Here is a 16243-nt window from a genome sequence, read left to right as displayed (position 1 = left end):
TGAAATAAAAACAGAAAATGCTGGAGACACACAGCAAGTCAGGCAGCATCTGTGAAGAGAGAAACAGAGTTAACGTTTCAGGTCGATGACCTTTTGTCAGAACTGGAAAAAAGCAGGAAATGGAACAGATTTGTAAGCAAGTGTAGTGGCTGGGAAAGGGGGGAGGGGATGAAAGAACAATTGGGGAGACCAAACGCAGATTGGGTGGCCGTTTTGCGGAACACCTCTGTTCAGTCCGTAAGGGGGACCCCGAGCTTCCGGTCGCCTGTCACTTTAATTCACCGCTCCACTCCCACTCAGACCTCACCATCCTCGGCCTCTTGCATTGCTCCACGGAAGCTCAGCGTAAGCTCGAGGAACAGCACCTCATCTTTCGATTGGGCACTTTACAGCCTTCTGGGGTCAACATAGAGTTCAACAATTTCAGATCATAACCTCGGCTCCCATCATATATATATATTTTTATCCACACTTTTTGTTTGTGCTTCTTTTCTTCTCTCCCACACGGCAGCTGTCTTTCATTCTGCCAGCGCAATTCACACTTAATCGAGAACCATCCTTTGTTTCTTAACCTGTCCCATTTCCATCTCCTTTTGCCTTGAATATCTCTTAATGTCTCTTAACCTCTCTTGCCTTCTATCCTATCACTGACCTTCCCTTTTGTTCTTTCATCCCCTCCCCCCTTTCCCAGCCCCTACACTTGCTTAAAAATCTGTTCCATTTCCTGCTTTTTTCCAGTTCTGACGAAAGGTCATCGACCTGAAACGTTAACTCTGTTTCTCTCTTCACAGATGCTGCCTGACCTGCTGAGTATCTCCAGCATTTTCTGTTTTTATTTCAGATTTCCAGCATCTGCAGTATTTTCTTTTTGTAATAGTTGGTTGTGAGCAGCTGCCGCCAGCAGCATTGTGAATTTGCACCTCAGTGCAGGAAAATGGCAGTTTTGTCCAAGATTTGTGTGAGTCAGCCCCCTGCCACTGTGGAACAATGATTCAAAATGTACCTCCAGACCAACTCAATCACAAAATCGAACAATGCTTGATAATGTCAGCATTTAAGGATGGCTTGAAGTTGTGCAAGAAAGTTAACAGAAAAATATTGATATATAAAACAGAAAATGCTGGAAATCTGAAATAAAAACAGAAAATCTTAGAACTACCCAACAGCTGAAAAGAGGAAAGATGGCTTAATGTTTTGGGTGTAGAATCTTCAGGAGTTCTGACTGAGGGTTTACACCTTTCAGATGCTGATGGTGATGTTGTGTATTTCCAGCATTTTATTATTTCAGAAAAAATGCTGACTCCTCATTTGTCACATCACTGATACTTTCAACAGTCACAGGGGCGCGGGCCCACTACATTTAGCTTTTAAATAAAAATACTGACCATAGATGACATTAAAGTGCACAAGGTGACATTAAAGTGCACAAGGTATGAGAGAGCAAAGGACTACTTTTTATTTGGAGGCCTCCACAATAAAACATATTCTTCATACATGAAAAAAATTAACCAATATAACACAAAGTAAGAGTTCTCTACAAAGGTTCTAAATCCTGTTTCAAAATGATCACTAAAATATCGCCAGCAATCTTGGAAATAACATGTCCTACTTTCCTATAATATCAATGGTTACAATGTACGACACCACAAATTGACTTTCACACAAGACAGCATCCAGTTCATGTTGAACTGGCCCAAACTAAATAGTCCTATAGCATTTACTCTAATCTCTGCCCAAGTCAGTTCACACACCATACTATTAAATTACCAGTCTAAGTTGTGTTGCTGCAGGCAGGAAGTGACTGGGGTTCACAAGAGGCTGTCAACATTGGTCCACACATAGTTTAAAAGCTGGATGTGAAACAAACGGCTAGAAGTTAGAATCCTTTCCCTGAATTTGAACAAAGTGGAGAGACCTATGCCATTTGAATTTTGCTCCAAACAAGATGTACCTTTATAGCAACAGAAAATTCTCAAGACAACCGCACATTTTTAGGGCATTTGCAAATAAGAAAAGTAGAAAAGTAATTCTGCAACTGTATGTGATAACATTATGATGATTTTAAAGCAGCCAAATACTTACTGATTCTGCCTTTAGAAATTTACAGCCACAGAGTCTTCAACACAACATGTCATATCAACTCATGTCACTAAATGATAGCATTTTACAATCAAAATGTCTGCACAGAAGGAACAACAACTAATACGGGGGCGGAACTTTCAGCTTCAGTGCGGATGTAAAACAGGCGATAGCAGTTCCGCCCCCCATTATACAATGTGTCTGATTTTCCTTTCTATGTCTGTGTAAAGGAAAATTGGATGGAGTGTATAACAGATGATTGATCCCCTACCGAGCAGGAGTGCTTCTCCAAGCCCCACGAGGAAAGTTACAACCTCATAGACAGGCCATTGAAAACAAACAGAAAGACACCACTCTGTCAGCCAATCAGTTGGAGGCAGAGCGGGACTACGGCAGGACTCAAACAAAGTATATTTACTCATCAAACTGCAAAGTAAACAATGTCTACATAAACAGCGCACTACACCAGTCTACAGAGTCTATTTTAAAAGTTTCTATGAAATATAGAAAGCACAACGCGAACAAAACTACAGCAACTTCTCCCGATAAAGGCACAGTGATTTCGCCAGGAAAATGCAGTGAATGGAGGATAGTTACATACAAATTGTGCACGTAAAATCAATCCCAGTTACTTACAACAGTGCGGTCTCCAGGCGTGATTGATGAGGGAATTATCCAATCATCTCCATTCTGTCTGGGAATAGTGGTGTCACTATAGGCGCAGCCACAAAAGAATCAGGGTGGGAATGAAGCAAACAGTAACAGAAAGATAGATTGTTTTATTTATCTACTAACAATGCCAATGAATTGTGTTACATAGTATAATGCTCCTGTCATTATAAAACAGCAGATTCCCCATCTCACTGTGAACTACATCACAGAAAATCAGTTTATCCATAATGATGGGCTTTCAAAAGTCTTCTTAATGTACTGGAATCTATTAAGCTTCAACGATGCTCTCTACATTTCAAAACCCTTCAGACATGATGTTGTTTGCCAATTTCTTTAAAAGGTACTAACGTTGACTTTGTACCAGTATAATGTCATTTTTGAACATACAAATTCACTTTTCTACCTCAGAAACTGTGTAGTTAACTTTTGGATAGCAGTGTCACTCATCTTCGAGGTCTCTTACACCCTGCCCATGTGCTCATGGACCCTCAAGAATAGCCAGGATATTTATTACCTACTGTTAAGCAAACAAGATTGTGAATCAAACTACACCAACACAGTCATATGTAGTGAGAGGGTCTCTGCTAGCAAGTATAGATATAGATAAAAGAACGAGTTAAGAGCGCAGAGACATGTATTAAGGTAAGCAGCATGACTTTCTTTCAACAGATACCTCACATGCTTGAATAATCTGCTGCAGCAAATTACGATTAGACCTGTTTTACTTTGTGGAGTGGCAGCATGAACTATAAATGGAAAGAAGCTATCACAACACTTGAGAGCCAGTGGCCACAAATCATTAAGATCAACAATTATATCAGAACTAAAGCTTAGATACTGTTCATACCAAAGCAAAGGAAGTGAGATATTACAGTAGACAAATGACAGTTGTGGGTTTTGATAAGAACCTAAATTGGCACCAACAACAGACAAGGGAAAAATGGGAGCACCTAAAAAAAAGTGAATAAACTTGAGGAAAGATTTTTCATGGGATTGTGTTGAAAAAGACTGACTCACCTTGCTAATCCCATTCAGAAAGGTTGGTCAAGAGGAGAAAATTATTATTTTTTGTTGAACACATAAGTTTTAATACTGTATGCAGTTTAAATTCATCTCCTGTTTCCTTTCATGGCATTTGTTCTGAATTTGTGCATCAACTGAAGATGTTGCTAGGCAGTATGTTCCAAAGTTCTACCACATTACTAAGACATAAACAATTCCAATGACTGGAGTATGAGGCTTTGTTTTTCTCTACTATCCAGCCATTTAAGGCAACAGCTTACCTGGTCTAGATTCATCAACGACTGAGCCATCACGAGGCACCTGTTACTGGGAAGAGCAACAAGTTAAAGCTGTGATTTAAAAGGATACGTCCAGGGACCACTGGTTTTCGATTCACGAATGCAAAAGACAGTTCCGTTTGTAGGAAAATCACAGAGGACTTGATGATATGTTGTCCAAATCTGAAAGTAGCCATTCTATGTTTCACACCAATCCAGAGCCTTGTAAAAAAAAAGCACAATATGGAAGACATGGTAAATAACATGTTTTTCCTGTCATAATTCTCTGCACCAGCTGAAAAAATGTTAACTTGCTAGATCCTGCCTGAATTAAAATCACTCCCCATTCCTCCTGCTCCCTTGTGCTCTGTGAATCAAGCAGTGCCACTTCCTCACTTACATTGTCAACATCCTCCTAACTGAAAGTACCTGATCTGGTGTGTGGAGTTGAGAAAGCAAGTAATTGAGGGAGATTGGCCCGAGGCCTTTGGTACTGCACCTGTAGGTGGTGGTGTGAGGGTCCCATCATACGACCATTTAAGCACAGTGGGTCTGTACGAACATTATAGGACAGCCCCACTGTACTCTCTAATCTACTTCTGTCAGTCAGAAGTAGCTTCAAATCATAACATTTTCAATAACCCCTCTCAGTTGATGAGTTCTGAAACCCAATCCTCAGTTTAATTCTGAATAAGGTGTCAAAGATATACAAGCCCTCAGGGTCACAGTGGCAATATTTGGGAAAAATGGAAATCAGAAGTGCAAGTACTCTTTAGGAGGGTAACTGTATTTAAATCTCCCTGAAGCAAACCACGCATAAATTGAAACAAATCTTCACAATTGTGCAAACTCTGTATTCCATTCTGAATAAACCTATCATCCCCCACCCTGGTGAAATGTAGCCTCCCCAATCCACATATAAGCAACTCACCAACCCACACCCACCTCCACCCCAACTCTCTGGCCACACCCCACACCTTCTCCCTCCCATCCCTAACAAGTAACTCAGGCATCTTCCAGCCCCCACCATCACCCAGAAGAAACTGGCCCTCTCCCCTCCCCGAGAAGAAAACTTGACCTACCCCCCACTGAGAAAACAATCACTAACCTCCTCCAGCATTTGGCAATGCCCCCTACTGCGAAGAAAATGGACCCTGTGCCCTTGCAATCCCTCCCACTGAGAAACAAAAATCAACTCTGGACGAGTAACATCTATGCGCCTATGTGCACCGCCACAGGTGGTCAACTGGTTACTTAAAGGACCCTATGAATGGGCGGGCAAAGAAAACAGTCCCATCAAGCCAAACTGGAAATTACAACACGCTTAAAATGCAGTGGAAATTGGCGCAAATGAATCCGAACCCAAATGAAGGCACTGAAACTGCCATTGTTCCACAACTACGCTCACTACAGTTAGTGAGGAAATTTGGGACCACCCATCTGGAATTTCCTGCAATCACATATAAGATTAAGGAGTGTTTGTTCTGATTGTGCACCTGACATACTGTCAGAAGTTTCACAACTTTGTACTTATTTTCAGAGATTATAAGGGTTAAATCCTAAATTATAGACTACAGGCTAGTCTTTTCCATTTTAATGATGCATGGGACAATTGCATTAAAACTTGTTTGACTAATTGTTTTTTAAAATAATGGTGTAGCAACTGTACCCTGTAATACTTGGGAAGAAAATATTAAGGTTAATGCTAAAAGCATAAAAATTCTTAATTTACTTTCTTTCCTGGCTGTTAGAAAAGTTTTTGTAATGATCATATTTCAGGTAGAGTTAGCCAAAAAAAATCACTCAAAGCAGATCTTTTGAGAAGATGGAATTTTCAGAGGAAGGACTTTCCCTATAGGAACAAGAGGATCTAGAATTTTCTGTTGCTGCTATTAAAAACCGTGCATTGCCCTGAAGTGTGCCATGTCATTTAATGAACTAATATTATCTGAAACTGCAGAACACATCGATATAAAATAACTCACTTTGCTTGTTGCACTAAGTAGTGCCAATGGCATGGTACTAACAGCAGCTTCAAAACAGATCCTTAACTCTGCAAAAATACATCCAATAAACTTCATAATTATTTTTATTTAGTGTTCTTGATTCAAAAAACATGCAGTGTTTCCTAATCAGTCTATTAAATATGCACTAGTTGCCCGTGGCTGTTGGAAACACCAATCCATAATCATTGGCATTTTCAGTAAATATTTGCACACATTTCTTTCATGCAAACTGAATCCAAGGAGATATTTTACAGTCAAGCTAATAGTCAAATATTTAACAATTTGGCAAGAAAATAACAAATGATTAATGTAGTTTATTTTCTTGATATTCTTTTTAGTTGTCTGACATCCGCACTAGCTGTAACAAATTATCCAGTCAACATTTCAATCCTGAATTTGTATAAAGCTTTATTTCTTAGAGATTTGAAAAAAAATACATTTCTATTTATAAACAAATCGAATGGAAGGTGTCATGAATCTTATCATGACTCATGAAGTAACACTGGGCGGCCAGCTGGTGGCGCCGTCCAAGGAGTATAAATACCCAGCCGTGGGCCCAGCTTGCTCAGGATGTTTCTGTAACCAGGAACTAGTGATGTAACTAGAAATCTCATGGTTTTGAAACAGTTGATTAAAGCCTTGTTTTATACTCAAACCAAGTGCTCAGTAGTCTTTTTAGATCAGGAGGTTTATAGAGTTCTATCAAACATTATTAATATCCTAAACAATGCTTTGTGGTTTGACATGTTGGTTTGCACCATAAGACTCAGGCATTTCCACTCAGGCATTTTCAGGAATTCATCATCCATGCGCGTAAGGAACAGTAGAGCATGAGAAAAGGACAGGAATTTCACTCCAGAAAAAAGCACGCTACTTGAAAATACTAAATATTGACATTTTATAGAAATCAAGAAGCTGATAAAGTTTTTTGATAAATTTTTGTCAATTATCCCTTTTCTGAAAAGTTTAACACTGAGCTTAATAAGAAAGATACAGAACAGAGGTACCCAAGATCTGTACACAATCTTGCACACTGTGGCTGGTTCTAAACGTCAGTCCAAGACCGCCGACTTCCACCTCCATAACATCGCCAGTCTCATCCCCTGCCCTCAGCTCATCTGCTGCTTAAACCCTCATCCATGCCTTTGTTACCTCTAGACTTGACTATTCCAATGCACTCCTAGCTGGCCTCCCACCTTGCACCCATCACTCCTGTGCTCGCTGACCTACATTGGCTCCCAGTCCAGCAACATCTCAATTTTAAAATTCTCCTCTTACTTTTCAAATCACTCTATGGCTTTGCCCCTCCCTATCTCTGTAACATCCTCCAGCCCTACAACCCTCCGAGATCTCTGTGCTCCTCCAATTCTGGGGTCTTCAGCATCCCTGATTATCTTCGCTCCACCATTGGCGGCCGTGCCTTCAGTCTGGGCCCTAAGCTCTGGAGTTCCCTCCCTAAACCTCTCCTCTTTCTTCTCCATTAAAATGCTCCTTAAAACCTACCATCATCCCTTTTGTCTTTTAATCACTCCTGCCTTCCACCCTATCACAGACCTTCCCTTTTGCTCTTCCCTCCCCCCCCCGCGCCCCCCCCCCCCTCTCCTTATGTGGTTCAGTGTCAAATTTTGTTTGATGATCGCTCCTGTGAAGTGCCTGGGTCATTTTACTGCATTAAAGCCGATATATAAATACAAGTTGTTGTTGTTCAACCAAGATCACTAGCTTTTTCCTCTAATTTTCCGGCGGAATGAAAGCCATATTACTGGCCATTTCTGGGAAATAAGGGTTCAAACCCAGCAATTTTTTCCTCTAATAATCTTCTTTTAATAGATGTTCATGAGATTCCTTTTATTGTTCCCAGGGTCACATGCAACATTCTTCATTCTCTGATCTCATCAATTCAATAATCATTAAAGAGAAAACTTAAAAGTTCAAGAAAATTATTTAACAGCTAACAATAGCAGCCCTCTTAATGCTTCAATGTGTGTACTGTTATAGCGGATAAACACTGACATTTACATATATAGGTTTACAGACAGAATTTTCACAGACAATGGGAAACAGAGGACAGGCAAGTCTGTTCCTTGCACCTAGAGGATCATTAGTCAATCAACTCGACCTCACAATGTGTTTTAAAGGGAAACCTGATGTAAGTGTCAAGTGTCAATTGTGTCAAAACTTAACTTCTCCTGCACAACATCACTCAATGCTCAAGAATAAATAACTATACACACAACTTAATCACTGGTTACAAAAGAAAAATACTGCAGATGCTGGTAATCTTAAATAAAAACGGAAAATGCTGGAAATACTCAGCAGGTCAGGCAGCATCTGTAGAGAGAGAAACAGAGTTAACGTTTCAGGTCGATGACCCTTCGTTAGAACTTGAAAAAGTTAGAGATGTATTTATTTTTAAATACATCTCATCTAGAGCCATCTTTTGTTTCTTAACTTGTCCCATTACCATCTCTTTCTGCCTTGCACCATCATCCCTTTTGTCTTTTAATCACTCCCGCCTTCCACCCTATCACAGACCTTCCCTTTTGCTCTTCCCTCCCCCCCCCCCCGCGCCCCCCCCCCAGTCCCTTTCCCTGCCCCTACACTTGCTTAAAAATCTGTTACATTTCTAACAAAAAGGGAGTGGAAATCAGCCCGAGTTACTGCTCCTCATCACTATCCAGTTAAAAAGGATGAATGTGTTGATGAGAGATGAGAATATGTTCAGGGTCAGGCCTGATAATAGATATCCCTTTCAGTTAAATAAACTGAACAAGCACCATCTAGATCACAATTAAGCAACAGCCACTTGCTCAAGGTACTGTCAGGTTGCTAGCATGCATGAACCTCAAGAAAAGAAGAGAAATTTCTAAGGGCAACCAAAAAAAATGAATGTGTGTGACGCCAATAAAGGCATGAGGTAGAGCAAAATTATGCCCAACTTTAACTACATTCAGATTTTCAGACCAAATTTACTCCAGCAACAGATTGAGCAGAAAAATATTAAAATATTGCTGCAAAATTATACTCCACTTCAGCTAACACCTCTAACAATGGTGGTAATAATGCAGGTGGGAAAATGAGCCTATGCAAGAGATTCTCTGGCTACAACTGAGCATGCAAGAGTGGAGGCAGGTGAGGGCAGTCCCGCTCAGCTGCACAACGGAGGAGAGGCATTAGAGGAGGATGTCGTTGTCGACTGTGCGAAAAGCTACAGAGAGGGCGAGAACGGTGAGCATAGTTCACCACGGTCAGAGTGACAGAGGATGTCATAGAATCATAGAAATTTACAGCACAGGAGGCGGCCATTCAGCCCATCTTGTCCGTGCCGGCCGACAAAGAGCTATCCACCCTAATCCTACTTTCCAGCACTTGGTCCATAGCCTTGTAGGTTACGGCACTTCAAGTGCATATCCAAGTACTTCTTAAATGTGATGAGGGTTTCTGCCTCTACCACCCTTTCAGGCAGTGAGTTCCAGACCCCCACCACCCTCTGGGTGAAAAACATTCTCCTCAAATCTCCTCTAAACCTCCAACCAATTACTTTAAATCTATGCCCCCTGGTTATTGATCCTGCTGCTAAGGGAAATAGGTCCTTCCTATCCACTCTATCTAGGCCGCTCAATTAGGTCTCCCCTCAGCCTCCTCTGTTCCAAAGAAAACAATCCCAGCCTATCCAATCCTTCCTCATAGCTAAAATTCCCCAGCCCAGGCAACAAGCTCATAAATCTCCTCTGCATCCCCTCTCGTGCAATCACATCCTTCCTGTAATGTAGTGACCAGAACTGCACGCAGTTTCTAGCTGCGACCTAACTGTTTTATACAGTTCAAGCATAACCTCCCTGCTCTTATATTCTATGCCTCGGCTAATAAAGGCAAGTATCCCGTATGCCTTTTTAACCACCTTATCTACCTGTCTTGCTACCTTCAGGGATCTGTGGACATGCACTCCAAGGTCCCTCTGATCTTCTGCACTTCTCAGTGTCCTACCATTTATAGTGTATTCCCTTGCCTGGTTAGCCCTCCCCAAATGTATTCCCTCACGCTTCTCCAGATTGAATTCCATTTGCCACTGTTCTGCCCACCTGACCAGCCCACTGATATCTTCCTGCAGTCTGCAGCTTTCTTCTGATCAACCACACGGCCAATTTTTGGTATCATCTGCAAACTTCTTAATCATACTTCCTACATTCAAGTCCAAATCATTGATATATACCACAAAAAGCAAAGGACCCAGTACTGAGCCCTGCAGAACCCCACTGGAAACAGCCTTCCAGTCACAAAAACTCCCTTCGACCATTACCTGTTTCCTGCCTCTGAGCCAATTTTGGATCCAACTTGCCACTTTGCCTTGGATCCCATGGGCTTTTACTTTCATGACCAGTCTGCCATGCGGGGCCTTATCAAAAGCCTTGCTAAAATCCATATAGACTACATCAAACGCACTACCCTCATCGACCCTCCTTTTACCTCCTCAAAAAATTCAATCAAGTTAGTCAGACACAATCTTCCCTTAACAAATCCATGCTGACTGTCCCTGATTAATCCGTGTCTTTCTAAATGAAGATTTATCCTGTTCCTCCAATAATTTTCCCACCACCGAGGTTAGGCTGACTGGCCTGTAATTACTCGGTCTATCCCTTTCTCCCTTTTTAAACAATGGTACCACGTTAGCAGTCCTCCACACCTGCAGCCCGAGAGGCTTGGAAAATGATGGTCAGAGCCTCTGTTATTTCTTCTCTTAACAGTCTGGGATACATCATTTGTGACTTTTGATTCGGGCTGTGTCAGTGCTGTGTCAGAGGTCCAAAAAATACTGTGTAGCGCTGCCAGCTCACTTCACATTTTCCTCATCTCCAGCTGTGGGCCAGCTCGGTGTCCCAGCTGCCTAATTGTGGGAACGCCCTGACCAACAAGCTGCAAAACTGGACACCCAATTGGTATCCGCAGTTCGCTGGTATTATGAAAATGAAGACTGAGCCCCAATATGAAGCGAGCCCCGGGGCCTCTGTCTTCAAGCGCACATTCCAGACGTACTTCTCGACGGGAACTGGCGCAATACCAGTTTCTCCCCCTTTAAGTTTCAATGCTGCTAACTATGAACCTAAGGTTAATAAAGATTGATAGTTCATGACTTTGTTGATAATTGGCAAAGGTTTAATTCATTCACTCAGAAGTTTGTACAGATCCTGATGGAAGGTTGAAATGTAAATGCCAGCATAATCCAAACTGGTTGATGCAAGACAGTTTGGCAAGCCAAATTTAGGTATCATTAGCTGTTCGGCAAAGACAAGGTTCCTTGATGAGGAGTTTGATGTAAAAAGACTACTGAACGCTTGGTTTGAATATAAAACAAGGCTTTTATCAACTGTTTCAAAACCATGAGATTTCTAGTTACATCACTAGTTCCAGAAACATCCTGAGCAAGCTGGGCCCATGCCCGAGTATTTATACTCCTTGGACGGCGCCACTGGCATCCTTCCTGCCTGAAAGTTCTGGAAGTCCGATGACTTCCTTCTGGTGGATTAGGCGGACCACGAATAGGTGCAGTCTTTTAGATCTTCGTTTGTGGCTGGAAGGCACGTCTCCTCGGACCGTGTCTTGGTCCCTGGGTCGCTTGGTCCGTACTGGTAGATCAACGGGGCCCGTGTCGCCTTGATCGACCTGCGGAAGACTGGGGAGATCGTGACTGCGGGTGCGGGTCCCCACAGGCGCAGAGCTGGCATCATCTTGGTTGGTAGCCGGGGATTGACCGGCATCCTGTCTTCAGGTGGCTATCCCATGGGAAGCGCTCAGCTCCCCGAGTTGATCTGGTGGAGTAGCTGGCAGATCCCTTGAAATCCCAGGCAGGGCGTCATCCTCAAAGGAGCGCAGAGCGTCTGAATCATTACCATGGGTTCCTCCACCAGTTGAGACCGTGGGACTGGTTGGACAGGGAGCAGATCTCGGAGTGAAACGGTGGACTCCCGGCCATCAGGGTACTGCACGTGCACGCAAGTGGGATTAACGTCCGTTAGTTCCACCTCGTCGACGTGGGGATCGTTTTTGGAAGATCGGACGAATCTTCGGAGCAGCACGGGGCCGGGAGTTGCCAACCATAACGGTAGGGACATCCCATGAGTGGAGCGATGCTGGAACCTGAAGAATCGCTTGTGAGGAGTGACATTGGTGGACGTAGAAAGAAGAGACCTGATGGAATGCAACGCGTCAGGGAGCATAGTTTCCCACTGCTGGTCTGGTAGGTTGCTTGATCTCAGTGCAAGACGAACAGCGTTCCAAATGATAGCGTTGTATCTCTCAACCTGTCCGTTACCGATGGGACGATACGGTGTTGTTTTGCTTGTGGTGATTCCCCGTTGGGAAAGATAACTTTTGAGTTCGCTTGACATGAAGCAGGCACCCCGATCAGAGTGGATGAAATTGGCCGTACCGCAAAGGGAAAAGACCTGATCAAGGTATTTGATCACTGTGGAAGTAAGCATATTGGGACAGGGCAAAGCAAAGGGAAAGCATGAATATTTGTCCACCATAGTAAGTAAGTAGGTATTTCGCGTTGAGGAAGGCAATGGCCCTTTAAAGTCAATGCTGAGTCGCTGCATAAGCTACATAGCGTGTATGAGCGAGCCATCCAATGGACGGAAGAATTGCGGTTTTAATTCCACACAAATTCTACAGGTGGAGCAAGTTCTTTTCACATCTTCCGTAGAAAAAGGGAGATAATTAGATCGCACAAAGTGCAACATACGGGTAACGCCAGGATGGCATAAGTCAGTATGAAGGTCCACAAGACTCGAAGTTGACATAGAAGAGCAGAATGCATGCGTGAGGGCATCCGGGGCCACATTCTCTTTGCCGGGTCGATAATGTATGGTGTAGCCAAAGGCGGCCAATTCCATCCTCCAGAGTTGTATTTTGTTATTCTTGATCTTAGTGCGTTTCCGGTTATCCAGCATAAAGGCCACGGAGCGCTGATCGGTTATAAGCGTGAAATGGCGACGAGCGAGAAAATGACTCCATTTACGTACTGCTTCGATGATAGCCGTAGCCTCCTTCTCGACAGGAGGATAATGGAGCTCGCTACCCTGCAAAGTTCTGGACAGAAATGCAACGGGTCGACCACCTTGACTCAAGGTAGACGAGATCGCCACATCCGATGCATCGCACTCGACCACGAAAGGGAGATTTTCATCGATGGAACGAAGCGTGGCTTTTTCCAGTTGTCGCTTGAGGAGGTTGAAAGCTGAAATAGCCGTTGCCTACAACGGAAATGACTGCATGAAGCAGGGGCTGGATCTTGTTGGAGAAGTGGGGTAACCACTTCGCATAATAGGCGAACATGCCGAGTGCCTGACGAAGAGAGCCGAGATTCGAAGCGGGAGGGAGCTCCTGAAGCAGATGAAGTCGCTCCAGATCCGGTTTGATGACACCGTTGCCCACCCAGTAGCCAAGGATGTTGACTGATGGTACTGATTTCACAGATTTGGACTCATTTAAGGTTAAGTTGCGACGACGGAGAACGTCAAGAAATTTCTGGAGGTTGGCATCATGCTCCTTCTGATCATGACCAGATGACCAGGTGATATTATCCCGATATGGAAAAGTGTCCGTTAAGTTCTCCTGTTTGACTAGGCTATCCATTGCCCATTGAAAGACGGCCACCCCATTGGTGACCCCAAATGGAAGGCGACAAAACTGATAAAGCCGACCATTGGCCTGAAAGGCCGTATACTTTTTGTCAGAGTCCTTTAACGGTACTTTATGGTATGCGCTCTTTAAATCAAAAGTTGAAAATACCTTGTAGTTGGCAAGGTTATTGACCATGTCATCGATGCGTGGTAGTGGGTAGGCATCCAGGTCGGTATACTGGTTAATAGTTTGCGAGTAATCAATGCAAAGACATTTCTTGTGTTGCTTCAGAGGATTTTTAACAACGACGACTTGAGCCTGCCAGGAAGATGAACATGGCTCAATGATACCGCCAGCTAGAAGGCGAGAGATTTCTGCCTCGATAAAGGATCGATCATCTTGGCTGAAACGTCATGATTTAGTGACTATGGGCTTACATCGGGGGAAAAGATTGCCAAACAAGGAGGGCTCGTCGAGCAAAGCCGTCGAAAGTTCACAAAACGGTACTTTGGAAATAGTAAGCTCCGGCTTTGACCCTCCAAACTCGAAAGTGAGTCTTTTGTGTTGTTTCTGGAAATCCTGTCCCAGGAGCACATCACTGCATAGGTTTTTGAGCACCCCGAGCTGGGTGGAGAAATAAGTGCGGCCATTGAGAATAAGGTCGACAAGACAAAAACCGGAAGAGTTAGTGGTCAGTGTCGTCAGAGCCATTGAAATTTCCCTGTCCGAGGGGTAAATACGCAGTTTTAACTTACTGACAGCCCGCTCACTAATGAAGCTGTCAGAGCTGCATGAGTCAATTAGTGCACTCAAAATGTGTCCATTTACCAAAACCTTCGTGGCTGCATGGGACAGACTTTGGGGAAAAACAGCTGTGATGGGAGGAGGGGCAGTTTTACCATTGACAGCTGTAACCTTAGTAGTGGTTCTTGGGGGAGGAGCAGTTTTATAGATTGCAGCTGTAACCTTAGTCGTGGCTCTTGGGGGAGGAGCAGTTTTATAGACAGTAGCTGCAAAACTAACAGGGGCTCTCGACCGGTATACCTTAGAAAAGTGGCCTCTTACTAACAGAGGCTCTTGACTGGTATACCTTAGAAAAGTGACCTTTCTTACTGCAGTGATTGCAGGTTGCATTACAAGCAGGACAAAATTTCCTATAGTGGAATGCACCTCCACAGAAGAAACACTTCCTTCCAGATTGCCAAGATGCCACTAGGGCAGGGTCATCATCAGTGAGGGCTTCCGCCTGAGGCCTATCGAAGGAGTCACTAAAAGTGATAGCAGCAGCCCGTGCACGTGGCAAAAGATAGGTGTCTGCATTCCTCTTTGCTAAGTCCAGAGAACCTGGTCATAGGCAGCCTGTAACTCGAGGGTTTTATTCTCCAACAGACGCTGGTGTATGAAGGGAGACGCAATTCCATTAATAAAAGAATCACGAATTAACTCCTCCTGGTACTGTTCAGCTGTGACAGCTTTAAGATTACAATCCTTGCTGAGCCTGCGAAGCTTTTGAAGGAATTTGTCAAGTGATTCCCCGGGTTGTTGTCGAGTTGTGGCCAGTAGATGCTGAGCAAAAATTTCATTTGGGGCCTTAACATATAGTCGCTGTAATATTAGTCGACACAGTCTTCGATATAGTCAAACACAAGAGGAGATACATAATTGGCAAGTATCTCTAATTTATCAGGAACATTTTCACCACACACCCTGAAGAAGTTGCTGAAGGTACGATACCAGTGTTTCCATACCTTAGCAGTTGTAGGTGAATTCGGGTCCAGGTCAAGACGGGCGGGTCTGAGTAGTTTGTCCATGATGAATCGATTACTTCGTCCGAGTTCCCTTCTACGGTTTGAGTCGTAGCCGTCTGTTCCCAAGACCACTCAGAGCGTGGAGCAGGTCCAGTTGATTAAATTGATGTAAAAAGACTTCTGAGCGCTTGGTTTGAGTATAAAACAAGGCTTTAATCAACTGTTTCAAAACCATGAGATTTCTAGTTACATCACTAGTTCCTGGTTACAGAAACATCCTGAGCAAACTGGGCCCACGCCCGAGTTGTTATACTCCTTGGACGGCGCCACCAGCTGGCCACCCAGTGTTACTTCATGAGTCATGATAAGGTTCATGACAGAGTTAATGTGGAAGGGTTAAGGATTTATCTCGTGTCTTTGATGAATATGTTTGTTGGGGTATCGATCCCGACGTTCTTACAATCTTCCATGTCCTATTAACCTTCTGTATGAAAAAAATCATCACCACTCTCTCCATTAGTTTGGTGATGATCTTTAACTTAGGTCTGAAAGTTAGTGACTCACTGACCAGTGGAAATAATTTTCCCTATTCACCTTATCAAAACCCTCCATCATTCTGAGCACCTCCATCAGAATTCTTCTTAATCTTTGTTCTGATAAAAAGAACCCTATTTTTTTCTAGTCTGTCCTCATTACTAGACCCTCTCATCCCTGGTGTTATCTTAGTAAATCTCTTCTGCACCCTCTCCATAGCTTTGATATATATCTGTCTTCAGGTAAGGTGCCCAAAATTGGGCAAAATATTCTAACTACAGCCTGATCAAGTATATCATTA

At 43.3% G+C, this 16243-nt stretch overlaps 1 protein-coding gene across 3 annotated transcripts in view; it reads right to left on the bottom strand.

The window, feature by feature from the left end:
* The window catches only part of fhit (fragile histidine triad diadenosine triphosphatase), a 1230589-nt gene that overhangs the window by 874667 nt on the left and 339679 nt on the right, over nt 1–16243 (bottom strand). For all 3 annotated transcript variants that reach the window (XM_086001534.1, XM_086001536.1, XM_086001535.1), the window contains one exon: nt 4123–4253. In XM_086001534.1, coding sequence (XP_085857660.1) covers nt 4123–4228 — 106 coding nt within the window. In that variant the 5' untranslated portion in view covers nt 4229–4253. The remainder of the gene's footprint in view (nt 1–4122; nt 4254–16243) is intronic.

Source organism: Somniosus microcephalus, chromosome 11 (genome assembly GCF_052327205.1).
Source record: "Somniosus microcephalus isolate GS21.2 chromosome 11, FLI_Smic_1.0, whole genome shotgun sequence".
In the NCBI taxonomy this organism is placed as follows: Eukaryota; Metazoa; Chordata; class Chondrichthyes; order Squaliformes; family Somniosidae; genus Somniosus; species Somniosus microcephalus.
Note: the sequence above shows the minus strand (reverse complement) of the source record. Positions and strands in the feature narration are given on the sequence as shown.